Raw genomic sequence first — 14,732 nt, forward strand, 5'->3', positions numbered from 1 at the left:
TGATATGACATTAAAGTGCACTGAGTACCAAAACAGTCATGATTTCTAGCACACCAAACATCAAACCTAGAGAGATTTTATACATGAGAGCTGACATACATTGGCTCCACGCAAAACGGACTCCGCGCATTTCCGGCTTACTACTACCTCCTTGAAGACACCATGCTTTCCTATATAATCTATCTGATGTGGACCATCACCTTGAACAACAATGGTGTTCTTCACGACAGGATGCTCAAAACAAAGTGTATCTTCATTTGCTTCATCTATAAACAAGCAAGCATCAAATCACAGAGCTGACCTTGATTGTATGGGTTTAAGATTTGCAACAGTTGTTACTGCTAAAGCAACCTCCCAACGGAAGTAGTAAATACTGAAACTTACCAGGCTTTGAAATAGATGTGGTGTGAGAGTCCTTCAAAACTTTGAGAAGATTCGTAAGCACTTCCTGGCAGGTTTTCTGAAGAGTATTCACTCTGACACATGCATAGCTTGAAGGGCAACTGATCCAAATCGAGAGAACAAATAAATGCAGAACACATTGTTCGGCATAAATTCAAGTATTTGTTGTGCCAAAGCAGATACATGCAGGATAAAAGAAAAAAAAAAATGCAAGCAAGGTCGGGCAAGGCTCGATATTACTGTCAAACCAGATGCCTCAATGAAAAAAAAAAAAAAATGCAAAGACTCACGTGAATGCCTTATAAAGTTGGCTAAAACACTCGAACAAAACACTCAATCAAGAGATCAGTACACCAATAAAAGAAAAAGAAGGGCTACAAATCCATAGTCAACAAAGGAGAAAAGAAAACAAATGTCAAATTAAGACGTGAATCAAACAAAAGAGAGACGTAAAATAAACAGGAGAAGCTTGACATGGAATTAACTTACATTTAATGCAACCTCCACTTTACAATCAATAATCCCATGGACGTGAGAAAAAAGTTGAAAGGCTGATCTGTCCACTCCTTTAAAAAATGAGCATCTTAACGTAAAAACCTGGAATCAAGCATGAACAACAAACTGAAACACAATCTTCAAACTTGACATAGTGCATCCTTAGATTCCCCGCTTTGTCGGAATTAAAATTGAAATTATAAATTAACTTCCCATGGGTGGTCACTGATCCTTAAACTGTAGTTTTCTCTCCTGAATGTTGTTACGTGTACTTAAAACATTTAAATTTTTCAACAGTAACGACCTGGAGCCCAAATCTTAATTTAAGAAACATGTTCTTGTCAAGGTCATAACTGTCAGACCCTATCAACACCTTTGTGAGCCTGTACATCATAGGATCCCTATAACCGGCCGGCACCACATGCCAGCGGGAAAATCACCGGTACACACTTTAAACAGTTGGAAAGAATTGAAACACTACTAAGTTTATCACTTGGCAAAGACACGGAAGAGGCGTGCTTCCCCTTCTAAAACGAGGTGTATATGTCACAAAACAGGGACGTATCACTACCGCACCGGGTTGACAAGGATACAGCTGACTGGGAGGAAAAAACCGCAACGTCGAGCACTAAACAAAGCAGCCTACGAATCGCGGTGTGATTCACCAGACTGTATAGACACAGTGATGTAGCAGCATTCAGACAAGATAATGTGGCAGGCATACATAAGTTGTTGTCGAGGCACTTTTTATGTAGAGATCGCTTGCTGGTGACCAGTTATTGGTAGCAGATGTGTTAGTCCTTTGCCGGATCCATCCTGCACACATGACGTGACACAAGCCACACTCACACAAAGACAAGCATAGAGAGCAGACATCAGATTCATTTCCCAGCCATAGAACCAATACGGGCTCACCCCCAAGCTTGGGTGTCTGCAGCCAACATGCTAGCCTCTACCACCAGGGCTGGTGTCCCATATCACCAAGTCCACACCAATACGGGTGCGTGGGTAGAGCTACCAAGGGCCTAGAGTCCACGTGTGGAAGGGCCGTGCAAGAAAATTATGTAATTAAAAAGTATTTGAGGTCCTCAAAAAAGGCATCTAGTACACGTATTATACTTCGACGTATTATATGTCCCGTTCCGTACTTGACTACTATGAAACCAATACTTGATTGATTAGTCAACAGGGCCCACTTGAGCTTGTTACAAAGAGCACCAACTCACTTGATACAAACCATCACCGGATTGATGTATCAACCTTGTTCTATGTTTTGTTGTTTGTTTGAAGTTGTATCTGTGTTTGAAGATGATGGACTACATCATTCAATCTAAGTCAAATAATGTGTCTAATGATCGGATTTATTTGCATGACCACATGTACAATAATGTTTAGGTTTTTGTGTATGCATGCATAATTGTAGACAAGTACTCTTCTCTAGCCAATGCCCCACCACCCACACCCACACACACTTTTTTTTTGGTAAAGCAATTTGATTTATCTATCTGTGGGAAACCTCAAAGAGAGGAAAACCCACCAAAAAGTTGTACAATGAAAGGAACACAACAGTGTTCGGCTGTACAAAATTTCTAAAAGCATTCATAAGAAAGATGATGTATCTCTGCCGTGATATCACCGACTTCCAAGGCGAACCGCAAAGACTGCCGAAGGGAAATCTTGAAAAAAGGTAAGGGATCTGTATGAATGCGATGGAACATATAGCCATTATGTTGTCGTCACAGGCTCCAGTACGCCCAGAACCTCACCCACATGAAGAAGGCTGCAAAGCACTGCAACGCCGGCGAGAAGATACCAAAAACCCAAAACCGCTTATGGAAGACCGTCGTGGGAAAACGTAGCCGCATACACGCAGATACCCGGCGAAGGAAGTCTCGAGTGACACAGCAATCCCATAAGAGGTGACAAACATCCTCCTCGGCAGATAAGCAACGAACACATGATGAATGGCAGATACGGCGCATCCGAAGAAAGGTACCCACCGGGAGCACACCAAGTAGACACCTCCAAAGAAACAAACGCTCTTTCGACGGCAAATGGCTTTCCCATATTGCAAATATAATCCTGCGCCACCAAATATCTGATTTATGCATGTGCCAAATAGCATTGCAATGATCAGCAATCCATGGACAAGGCAGAAGAAGAGCATATGCCCGGCCGGCAGAAAGATCTCGAAAGGGCATTTCCCCAAGCTTCCAATCAGACATGCGATCACCATCAGCCAAAGGTGAAATAGGCAAGAAACCTGTCAACATTTGCTGTAATTCTCTCCAAAACTGGCGATAATGCATGCCCAATCCAAAGCGGCGAGCGGCAAATGGAAACTCGAAAATGAAACCAGCTGCATCCACCACATCCTCAACCACTCGAATGCCACGGCAAGAGAGGAAATACGCTTGGCGAGGCGAGCGGTCAACCAAAGTAAGAGAAAAAGCCCGACTCCAATGAAGGCTCTCCGCACGAAGTGAGTTTCCTTCCCTCCGAGCATTCCATGAGAGATGAATCGTAACCTGTTTCCATGCAGAAAGCAAGGTGGAGGAAAGTGGGCATCCAGGAATATGACCATTCATCTTACCAAATACTGCCTCCCACATGGATGATTGCCAGTGACCAAATGAGGATGTAACCACATGCTGACTCAAGTGTGCAAACATAAGAGTCCAAGGCTGAGATTATTGCACAAGTGTAAGCAAAAGCATAGCCTTCCTAGCAATGACATGCCTACGCAGGTCCAAAATATTCAAACCGCCAAATCTCTTTGGTGTACAAAGTTTTGCCATCGATATCAGGCGCAAACCTTTTTTGTGAGCACGCGTTCGCCACAAATGAGACAAAATGGCCGACATGAGAGAGTCAAGACGATGACGAGGCCAATGCAACAATGGCAAAAAGAACTGAACATATGCCATGAGGATACTCTGAACAATTCGCAGGCGAACATGTAGCGGCCAGGTAGAAAGCTTCCAGTAATGCAATTTAACATTCAAGCGATTCATAACCCAATCCACTTTCTGCATGTGAGTAACATTCCATCCAATTGGATAGCCCAAATGCCTAGTGATTACATTTGGAAGAACAATCTCTCCTGGCCACAACAGAGCACGCCAATCACAAGAACGAAGCGGCAGAAGCTTTGATTTACGGAAATTGACTTTAAGACCAGCTGCAATCGCAAACAATTCCAAAGTGTTCATAATCTCTTGAACATCGTTTTGCTGATTGCAAGGCATAAACAGTGAGTCATCCGCATAAGCCTGCCCAACAAAAGTATGACCCGATGGTAGCTGCAAACCATGAAGACGCTGCGCAGAGGTCAAGTGATCGTGATCCAGATACATCAACAAAGGATGAGAGGCAATTGCATACAACAAAGCACTAATAGGGCAACCTTGCCTAACCGAACAACCAAGCGGCCACGATTCTGTCAATTCCCTGTCCAGGATTCCCGAAGACGTACTACAATCATACAAGAAATAAACCACATTGGCCAACTTAGGACCAAATCCTAGACATCTCATTGTGGCAGCAATGAAGTCCCAGTGCACAGTGTCAAAGGCCTTTTCAATATCAACTTGCATGATCAGCACATCTTGCTGCGTATACTTAGCATACTCCATGCCAATCATAAGATTGGCCAAATTGTCCATGATTTGACGACGAGGAATGAAACCATACTGAGCCTGATAAAGTCCTGTAAACAAATAGTCCTTGATGCGGTGGACCAACATTTTAGCCAAAATCTTGTATATCACTGGCATCAAAGTTATAGGCCGCCAATGAGAGAACTGCTCACAAAGCGCTTGCTTGGGCAACAACTTAAGTAAGCCATCTTTCCATGAAAGTGGTAGAGCCTGTTTTTCCCATGCCACATTAATCATGAAGATCAGGGGATGTTTAAGAGCATCCTAAAATGAGAGGAAAAATTCCACAGTAAGTCCGTCCCAACCAGGAGATCGCCACCGGCCCAATGCAAGCAAGGCACTATGCAATTCTGAGACAGAAAAAGGAACCTCCAGGCATTGTGCCTCCTGCGAAGACAGGATCGGACGAACATAGGAAAGCAACAATTCACGCGCTCGACAAGCTGCCAAAGAAGGCTGAGATGGAGCAGCAAGATAATGTGAAACCATAACCTCAACAAGTTCCCGCTTCGAAGAAGTCCAAGCCCTTGACCCGTTTAATCGACTGTGAGACTCTTGAATGATGCAAATGCTTAAAAAATTTCTTCGAAGCACAACCTTTATCCATAAAAGCCTGTTGACGTGCGTGCGTCTGCCACTTAGCAATCTTCCTCTTATCATTTTGCTGAATACACACTTTAGCTTCACATAACTCCGTCATTTCAGAGTCAGACAGTGAGCGAAAATCAGCCAACTGTTGTAATCGTGACTGACCTATTTCGCATCAATGACATTCTCTCGAATACGCTGCAAATGCTGCCTACCATAGTCACAAATCAACGTTTGTACTCTCATGACAAAACGATACCAAGCAGCATCCAAATCAATATGCATTTGAGCCAACAGCGGAGGAATAATATCGCCAATCATGCAACGAAAAGCTTCATGAGTAAGATAGGCATTATTAACCACACCCACACACACACACACCAAAGACCCTTCTCTATGCGTAGATTTTCATAAATCAAGGTAAAAATCACACGATTGTACCGCCCATGCTAACGCGACAGTGTACAATAGGCAGACATGGCGTAATTCTACATTGAAAGCTTTTGACGTTGGAATTAATGAAATATGATGACTATGGCGAGTTTAAAGAAACCTATAATTATTAGGTTGCTTTTTAAGTTGCTTTAAGGCCAAGGGCCTACATATTAATGGGCACCGCCCAATTGTAGACCAGACGTGCGTGGTCACATTAACAATTATAAACTCTCTTGTATAATCAATAAGAAATACTGCCAAAGGCGCTTCACTTAAGAGCCAGCACTCTCTAAAGTATAACTGCACCACTTCCGTGTCAGTGATCTTTTCTTACCCGTTCAAGTCTTTTCATTTATAGTTTTTCGAGTTCGAGTCGATTATCCAACTAGCCGGTGATTACATCAGTTGACTCCACTCAAAAAAGAAGACTACAAGGTAGGAGGAGAAAGTGTTATAAGTTTGATACTTTTCATGGAGTGCAAGATGAGTCAAAGGATTTGTCTTTTATTCAACAATTTGATGCTTCTTTGTCACAAACTGTTGACGTATCAAGTCACTAAAGAACAGAGCCAACCAGCAAATCCCAGCCGAGGAGCCTAAACCCTAAGTGAAGAAGCAGAAGAAGAAGAAGCAACAACAGAAGTTTTACCAACTTACACAGCCTCGTCGAGTGGGGTAATTTTATACGAAGTTCTTACCAACTTATGGGACCTCGTCCGATGGGGGCCAAGAGACCCAAAGACTAATATTAAGGTAAAGCAAGCCCACACACAAACACACTCAATTGCATGGGGAACTGATGTCGTGGCAGCACTGTACGGACTACCGCAATTTATGCTAACTTGCTGACGTGGCAGATTGTACGGATTTCGGCATTTTTCGCTGATGACGTGACAGTTGTCCGGATTTCCGCAAAAGCCGCTGGCAGCTTTTGGGGCTAGTGCTTTTGGGACCAGATGCTTAGATGCTTTTGAGTTTGAAGCTTTTCATGTAATTGTTTTTCATAGGCCAAGGGCCTTTAAATATGTGCCATGGGCTCATTTTCTGGCACGCTCTAGAGCTTGGAGTACCGGCAATGTTCTGAATTCAAGCAATATAAAGAAATACCGAAGGGGCGCCAAGGTTTGGGACCAGTCCTCTCTCGGGGTGGAATTCCGCCACTCCCCGTCTCGTGTGTCGTGCATCTCTTTCAGTTCAGTGTTATTTGAAGTGCTTAAAGTTGTTCAGTCCATTCTTTTCCATTGGCACGTGGTGCCCATCCCCGTTACATCTTACTTGGGAGGAAACTTCACAGAAGCCTCCAAAGCGACAAAAGCCTCATCATTTGGAAGGGCAATGCTTTGCAATGGTGTTCTACTCTTCTAGTCACAACAACAAGTTCCTAGGACGACTTGGTTAGACTTCAAGCAGTTGTTTGCTTTATAAAGGCTTACACAAGCTTTTGAAAAACGTTTTATTTCCATGAAATCAATTATCATTTAAGGAGGAAAACAGATCACAAAGCTACAATCAAGAGTTTTGGGATTATTTAACCTTAGACTCGTTACTTTAGAATAACGACTCAAGAAAAGTCTTGTAGACTTCCCACAAAAGTTAAGCATTGTTGCATTGAGCAAAGAGAATATTCTGCATTACTCACCAAACGTGTGAAATCTAGCAATCCCAAGGATCAATTCCAAGAGCAAGAGCAGAAAACGGTTACAAACTTAAAGAAAGACCAAGCTTTGGTTGAGAGTGGTTCAAGCAAGGAGAGGGTTTTTAAAGCAATAAACTGGGACAGTAGTCGGCACAATGTCCATCGAGAGAGAACTCGATACAGACAAAGGTTTAAGGAACAATGGTTAGTGAAAGCAACAGATGCATAGATTGCAGACAAAAATGGATCAAGACAAAGAGAAGGACGTGGCAGAACCAGGATCGTGACAAATTCAAAGGTTGATCTTCGAATGATAAGTGGAAAAACACTTGGTAACCTTTCTGTAAGAGGAAGGACAGGTAAAACGGTAAAACAGAAAATCTTTCAGAACCATTCAAGGTGGGCCAAGAAGTTTGGATGGAGGGTGACATGGCTCCTGAAAGCTTGTAACAATACAGACAAGCTAATGAAGTGGCACTGCTCGCATGGCAATAAGGTCGGACAGTACAGACAAACCTGACCAGATAGATTGTACGCACTTGCTGTTGTGGCTACAAGGACATTGCATTTGACACTACTTTTTTAACGTGACCTGATAGATTGTATGAACATTGCTGTTGTTGAATGACAATTATAGCATTGGCCACCGATTGATCGGTGGCGACACGCATGGGAATGTCACAAAGACATCTCTTATGATCAACACAACATAACGTAAACAACCATGGCAGACACCGACCAAACAAATCACAAATTGACAAAGGCGATTCTTTTGGAGGAGGAGAACACATGAACTCCTAGTTATGAAGCTCAAGCCTTTACCATCATCAATAACACCAATTCACTGGCACGGGAATGTCACAAAGACGTCTCTTATGATCACAACAACTCCAACCACAACAAATTAACTGAGGTGATTTTTTTCGAGGAGGAGAAGAAATGTTATGAAGCTCAAGCCTTTCTTTAATTTCATAAAGCAGAAGGTAAATCATCACAGTGCGTGCTGAGCTCTAACAATGCTCTTTCAAACGCAGCACACGTAAGTTGTAGAAGAGCATTGCAGGTAATAGGAAGAGGAACCAACGTGAGAGCCTGGCAAATAGCTTCAAAGTGGTCCATCCCGAAGACTCTACGGAAGAAAGCCTCGACGTCCGCATTGAACTGCAGGTTGGGCCTGTACCCGGGGCTCGCCTGCTCCACCATCTCTCTCTCTCTCTCTCTCTCTCTCTCTCTCTCACACACACACATTTGTGCGTAGTGTAATATTTATATGAGGATCACAGTATGTCAATGACATATATTGTCATTTTGGAAAATTATTTACCACCATTTACGATTGAAACAAGTGAGTAGGGGGTACGAGTTGGTGAAAAATCAAAAAATGGTGGTAATAGTTTGAAAGGAAAAATGGAAGGGTTTAGAAGCAAAGGGATGGGGAAAGAGAGTGGGCATGTGCATGGCATGGTAGCGCAAGGAGGGAACACATGGCAAAGACACAGGCAGGGGGGCGGGGAGGAAAGAAGCTAGTGCTTCGTGCATAGAGGACTTGGGAAGGAAGCAGTGGATGACCATGCACGAGTGTAGGAGGGCTAGGGAGGGGACAAGGTGGGATTACTTTTAATTTGCAAGGCTTCAACGTGAGGCAGCGTTGGCTCTTAGCCAGATTGGTTAGCTCATTGCCCATAGAGGCGACATTTGAGGTGCACAGGTTCGGGTCCTACTTTTAAAATTTTGATGAGAGCATCCTTTGTGTGGGCACGATTCTCAGAAAATAAAAATTCTTTCAAAACATATCAAGTGTAAGTGAAGGGTGAGTTTAGGAAATGAAAAGACAAATAAAGGTGGAAAGTCAAAAGACCTTTTGTGTCCATATAAAGAGGTGTTTCTCTTCTCTTTTATTTTGTGTATAGCATTTTCTCCTCTTTAAAGGGTCCTTGCACTCTCTCTCTCTCTCTCTCTCTCTCTCTCTCTCTCTCTCTCTCTCTCACACACACACACACACACACACACAATGTTGTATTCGTCCTTCCTAGCTAATAATGTTGCAAATCTACATGCTTCATCATTGCCCGTTGCTCTATAGACTGTAGAAGGCAAACACAGCTCCAACAGATGGGAACTGTCTCCTGCAAGGCTCAGCAAAGAATGGGTATCACAAATCTGAAACCAACACCTTTCAAAGTTCGAATGGCGGATCATCGTGTTGTGCAGGCAACTGGGATGATAGAGAGTATACAGATAAGGGTGGACAAAGAAAAGTTCAAGACTAGCTTCCTAGTACTAGATGTGTAAGGCTCATATGGGATGCTACTAGGGTGCCCACGATTATGAACGGCATAGGTTATTCACGACTATGCCAATCAGACTCTGACCATACAAGGTGCCATTAGAGCAGAATTCACATTCAGATAAACAACATTAGGAGTTGCGACCAGAAGAGCTTTGCCATAAGTATAAGGTGAAGAGAATTGAGAGGATGTTGGCGGCAATGAATATTTTTCCACTAGCTAAAATAGATCTCAACGCAGTATTACTAGACAAAGATCACGATGAAAAGCAAAAGAAGCAATTCCAGATCAGTTCACTGAACTGAACTCTCGGGAACGACTAGTTCAGTTGATTGGAAGGCCGGAAGAACCAGTTGATTCTAGTACACCAGCGATTTCTGAACAAGCACACTCTGGAGAAGTTACTAAAAATTAGAATAGCAGTTCAGAGCTCAGAGGACCGTCTTGGGATTATGCTGAGGAGCCAACCAAACGAAAAGGTGGTGGGCCTAACTGGTTGCTTCTAGATGATCAAGAAATAGAGGAATGGAATCTCGGTTCTGAGGAGAATCCTAGACTGATCAAAGTCAACAAACATATGAATCCACTAATGAAAGAGAAGGCCCGACACATGTTCCAACAGTACAAAGATGTGTTCGCATGGAAAGATACTAATCTCAAGGGAGTAGATCCAGAGGTATGTCAACATCGTATACCATTGAAGCCAGATGCCAAACCAGTACGGTTGCAACGATACAGAATGAATCCTAATTATGCTAAGAACGTCAAGGAAGAGATCAATAACCTTCTGAAGGTTGGGTTCATTACTGAAGTAGCCAGTAGTGACTGGTTATTTCCAATTGTGGTGGTGCCCAAGAAGAATGGGAAGCTTTGAGTCTGTGTGGATTATCGAAAGTTGAATGCTCAGACCATCAAGGATCCCTTTCCATTAGCATTTACGGACATGCTGCTTGACGAAATTGTAGGAAATGAGATGTATAGCTTTATGGATGGTTATAGCGGTTATAAACAGTTACAGATTGCTCCTAAAGATCGGAGTAAAACTACTTTTATTACTGAGTGGGGAGCATTCATGTATCTGGTTATGCCGTTTGGTCTTTGCAATGCTCCAGCGACTTTCCAACGATGTATGATGAAAATATTCAGTGAATTTCTCCACAAACTCCTTGCTATATTCATGGATTACTTCTCTGTATATTCAGAGGAGGATAAGCATTTACTCTTTTTGGAAATGGTTTTCCAGCGTTGTGAGGAAAAGTGGATCTGTTTAAACCCATTCAAATCTGGTTTCTTGGTCTGAAAAGGACAACTACTGGGACATGGAGTGTCCAAAAATGATATAGAAATGGCCAATGACAAGATTCAGTGTGTCCATCATGACAAGGCACCCCGCAATGCATCAGAATTAAGCTCTCTTGGGATATATCAATTTCTATAGAAGATTTGTGCATCAGTTTGCTTCCCAGGCTCTACCTTTGTATGAGCTCACAAAGAAGAACAGCAAGTTCAGTTGGACTGCTGATTGTGAAGAAAGCTTTCAGAATTTGAAGAATGTCATTATTAGTAAGCTAGTACTTCGACAACCGAATTGGGATGTCATTTTTCATGTACATGTAGATGCTTCAGGACTGACGATGGGAGCAATATTAGCTCAGCCAGAAGGATGGACTGATTATCCAGTTATTGTGCCAATCGGAGATTTAGTTAGGTTGAACAAGGATATACCACTACTGAAAGAGAAGCCTTAGGAATGGTTTTTAGCGCAACTAAATTTCGACATTATTTGCTGGGAAGCTATTTCATTTTTATGTGGATCATCAAGCATTATTAATTTTTATCAACAAAGTCATTATTCAAGGCAGACTGATAAGATGAATGATGTTCCTGATGGAATTCGAGTTTTGCATTTTTCATAAGCCTGGTAAAACCCATTTGGTGCTGATTTCCTGTCCAAAAGTACGGATGGCTACTCTGAGACATCTTTGAGAGATGAGCCAGTGGATGCAGAACTATTTTAGATAACAGTTGAAGAAACAAATGATCCACAGTTTTATATGATGTATATCAGTTTATTTCTAAGGGAGGATTCCCAGACAACTAGACATAGAATCAGAAGAAGGCTCGGATTATTAAGAGTCTGAAGTTCACCATCATTGGCGGATCACTTTAGAGACTGGGAGTCAATGGGGTTCTTCGAAGATGTGTACCTATGGAAGGCAGAATGCAAGTTATTTTAGAGGCACATGATGGGGATTCTGAAGGACATTTCTCCACTGATATCACTTACAAGAAAATTTTACAGGCTGGATTGTGGTGGCAAACTTTAATAGCTGATGTTAGAAGCTTTTTAGAAACATGTGATATATGCCAGAGGATGGGCAGACCCACAGAAGCAGATATGACTCCTCTAACTCCAGTCCAGCCACTGAGAGTGTTTATGAAATGGGGTCTGGATTTCATGGGTCCATTCAAGAAATTTACTCCAAGGAAGAATAGGTATATATTGATGGCCACTTGTTATGTCACCAAATGGGTGGAAGCTAACGCTCTTCCCAACAACACTGTGAAGTCCACTGCTGTGTTCTTATTTGAAAATATTATATGCCATTATGGATGTCCTGTGGAGATTGTATCTGAACACGCTTTATAAATGATACTATGAATATTTTAATGGAAATGCTCTCAGTAAAACATCGAAAATGAACACCATATATATCCCCGATGCAATGGGCAAGCAGAGAGCAGTAACAAAACTGTTAAGACCATTCTCACTAAGATTGTGCAGGAGGACCCACACCAGTGGGATCTGAAGCTCCAGTCTGCTCTCTGGGCATATATGACAGCTTATAAGGTCACCACTGGATTAACACCATTTCGAATGGTGTATGGCACTGAAGCTGTCGTGCCTATGGAATTTGTCATTCTCACTCTCAGGATGGCAGTAGAGTATGGATTGGATTTTAATCTCAATCTTAAACATAGAGTGGAGAAGTTAACACAGTTGGCTGAGTTAAGACAGAGGGCTATGCTAGAACATAAAATTGTTCAGCAAAGAAGGAAGACTGGCATGATAGAAGAATCAAAGTTAGGGAATTTCAGAAAGGAGATTTGGTTCTGCTCTATCAATCTAAACTGGGTCGTAAGAAACCAAACTTAAAGATAGCTTGGGCAGGTCCATACGGCACGGTAAGGCTGAAAGATTTGTCTGGGTTACTGTTGCTAGGTGTGTATAATGGGGCCAAAATCAAGCTATATTATATGACAAATAGACTTTGAGGGCTAATGATACTGGTATGCTAGGAATTGAAGACCAAGAAAATTCAGAATCAGTTATTTTAAGTCTTTTTCATGTACAACCTGTACCAGAGCCAGTAAAGGGTCAGAAACGTCTCAGCACGACAAAACCATGCCAGTGCTAGAATCAGTAAAGTGTCAAAGCTAGTATCAGTTTTTATGGGAAAAAGGGCCAGTCGGACTGTCTGTGATAATCATTTCAAAGAACATGGAGTGTGTTAGCCAATGCATGTATGCCACATCATTAGCGGTGCACAGAACTCTAGGAACAATAAGTAGTGGAGCTTTTATGACGAGAACGCATATAACAGTAAGGAGAGTAGGCATTTTTTCTTATAAGTCTCCTGCGCGACGTCTGCTTGCTGTCACATATTCGCCATCGCCAAGCTTTGAAGCTTCTTCACTACAACCACAAACTTCTTCGTTTGAAGCAAGTGTTGATTGTTGCCTATCTTTACCAGCCACACCTAGATACGGGTTTGAAGATTCAGTAAGTCTTCTTCTACTAATTCATTGTCTTCACAGTGCATGGGTAGGAAGAAAATGTTGGAGAAGACACAGGAAACCATAGAGGAAACCCAAGCACTTATTGCCGCTGCTAAAGCTTCTCTACCACTTATTCCCCATAGTAAGATACAGCTGTATGTGTTTACCGAGCAAGCAGAAGCCTTGCTATGACTGTGGGGTTTGCATGTGGTTGTGCAAGCCACAAGAATTGAGTTTGACACAGCTATCATTAGGCAGGTTCTTAATTCCTTCAATGTTGATGAAGGCAGCGCTGTAGTATATGGCAGGAAAGTGTCAGCAACTCCAGATGACATTGCTTATGCTTTCAAGATGCCAAATGAGCCAAAGCCGACTGTCGCAACTGTCGAACAGATAAGTGCAGCTCTGAAGGAAGATGACGCAACCAAGAAAAAACGCAAGGCCAGTTCACAAGGGGTTCCAGTAGCAAGTCTAGACGTCCCCACTGCCTACTGGTTTGTGGTTGAAGCTATGAGTATGAAAAATAACCCCACATATGTCTCAGAGAAACTGTTTGCTATGTTACTGGCAAAGAAATTAGATGCCACAGCCTCAATCAACTTATGTTAGATTCTGTCACATAATGTGTTTCAGCAGACTGCCAAGTTGAAGTCTCAGAATGTTTTCAAAGCCTGGTATGTCTGGCGATTTCTTTACTGGGCAACTTCTTCTGCTGCTCATGACCAGGTACGGACGGCTTGGAGTCAAAGATCCATCCCAGCAACTAACAATGTTGATTTATCTTCCGATGAAGAAACCCCAAGCACTCAGTTGGCTCTCACTGGTCAAAAGAGAAAGGCCACACAAGAGAAAGCTGGTAGTTCTAAGAGACCCAGCAACTAACAATGTTGATTTATCTTCCAATGAAGAAACCCCAGGCACTCAGTTGGCTCTCACTGGTCAGAAGAGAAAGGCCACACAAGAGAAAGCTGGTAGTTCTAAGAGACCAAAAACTACATTGGCCAAGAGCAGTGCTTTCTTGAAGCAGCTAGAAAGTCAGGTCAAAACTGTGTCTGCTAAAAAATCCCCAGTAGACCCATCTTCAGTTGGCCAAGCAGACCAGCCTCCAGTAAAGATTACTGTTGGGACCAGCCAGCAAGCATGGCAGAGTTCAGCAAACACCAGTGCAGACAAAGACTAGCCAGAGTAGTCGGTAGTTCATACTGATAAGGAAAAAGGTCTAGCACATGCTAGTCCAATTAGTGAAAGTCCTATCCCTTTCAGTGAATTGGCTTTAGCCTTATCCAAGAAGGACAGGTTACAACAACTGCAGACTCATCTGCTCACAAGACAATTAGTCTTACACAAACCTGACTTTACCACATTACCATATATGGCTTCTGTTACGATTTATAAGTCAGTGCCTCTGACCCAGCGACGGTCAATGATGGCTGCTCAGTGCTTATCCAG

General features: G+C 42.6%; 1 protein-coding gene across 2 annotated transcripts in view; it reads right to left on the reverse strand.

Moving 5' to 3' along the window:
- Positions 1 to 8,476, reverse strand: part of LOC147465866 (NOL1/NOP2/sun family protein) — a 48,600-nt gene extending 40,124 nt beyond the window's left edge. The window contains exons 1-3 of one of the 2 annotated variants that reach the window (XR_015189527.1): positions 8,300 to 8,476; positions 385 to 503; positions 100 to 266 (exon numbers count right to left, since the gene is read on the reverse strand). Coding sequence is in view for 1 of the 2 variants with exons in the window: in XM_086522503.1 (XP_086378629.1) it covers positions 100 to 266; positions 385 to 503; positions 8,300 to 8,463 (450 nt within the window). In the remaining variant the exon portion in view is untranslated. The remainder of the gene's footprint in view (positions 1 to 99; positions 267 to 384; positions 504 to 8,299) is intronic. The other variant, XM_086522503.1, reaches the window with a different exon arrangement.
- Between the last annotated feature and the right edge of the window lie 6,256 nt (positions 8,477 to 14,732).

This window comes from Adiantum capillus-veneris, chromosome 1 (genome assembly GCF_014529385.1).
Source record: "Adiantum capillus-veneris isolate H3 chromosome 1, ASM1452938v2, whole genome shotgun sequence".
Taxonomy (NCBI): Eukaryota; Viridiplantae; Streptophyta; class Polypodiopsida; order Polypodiales; family Pteridaceae; genus Adiantum; species Adiantum capillus-veneris.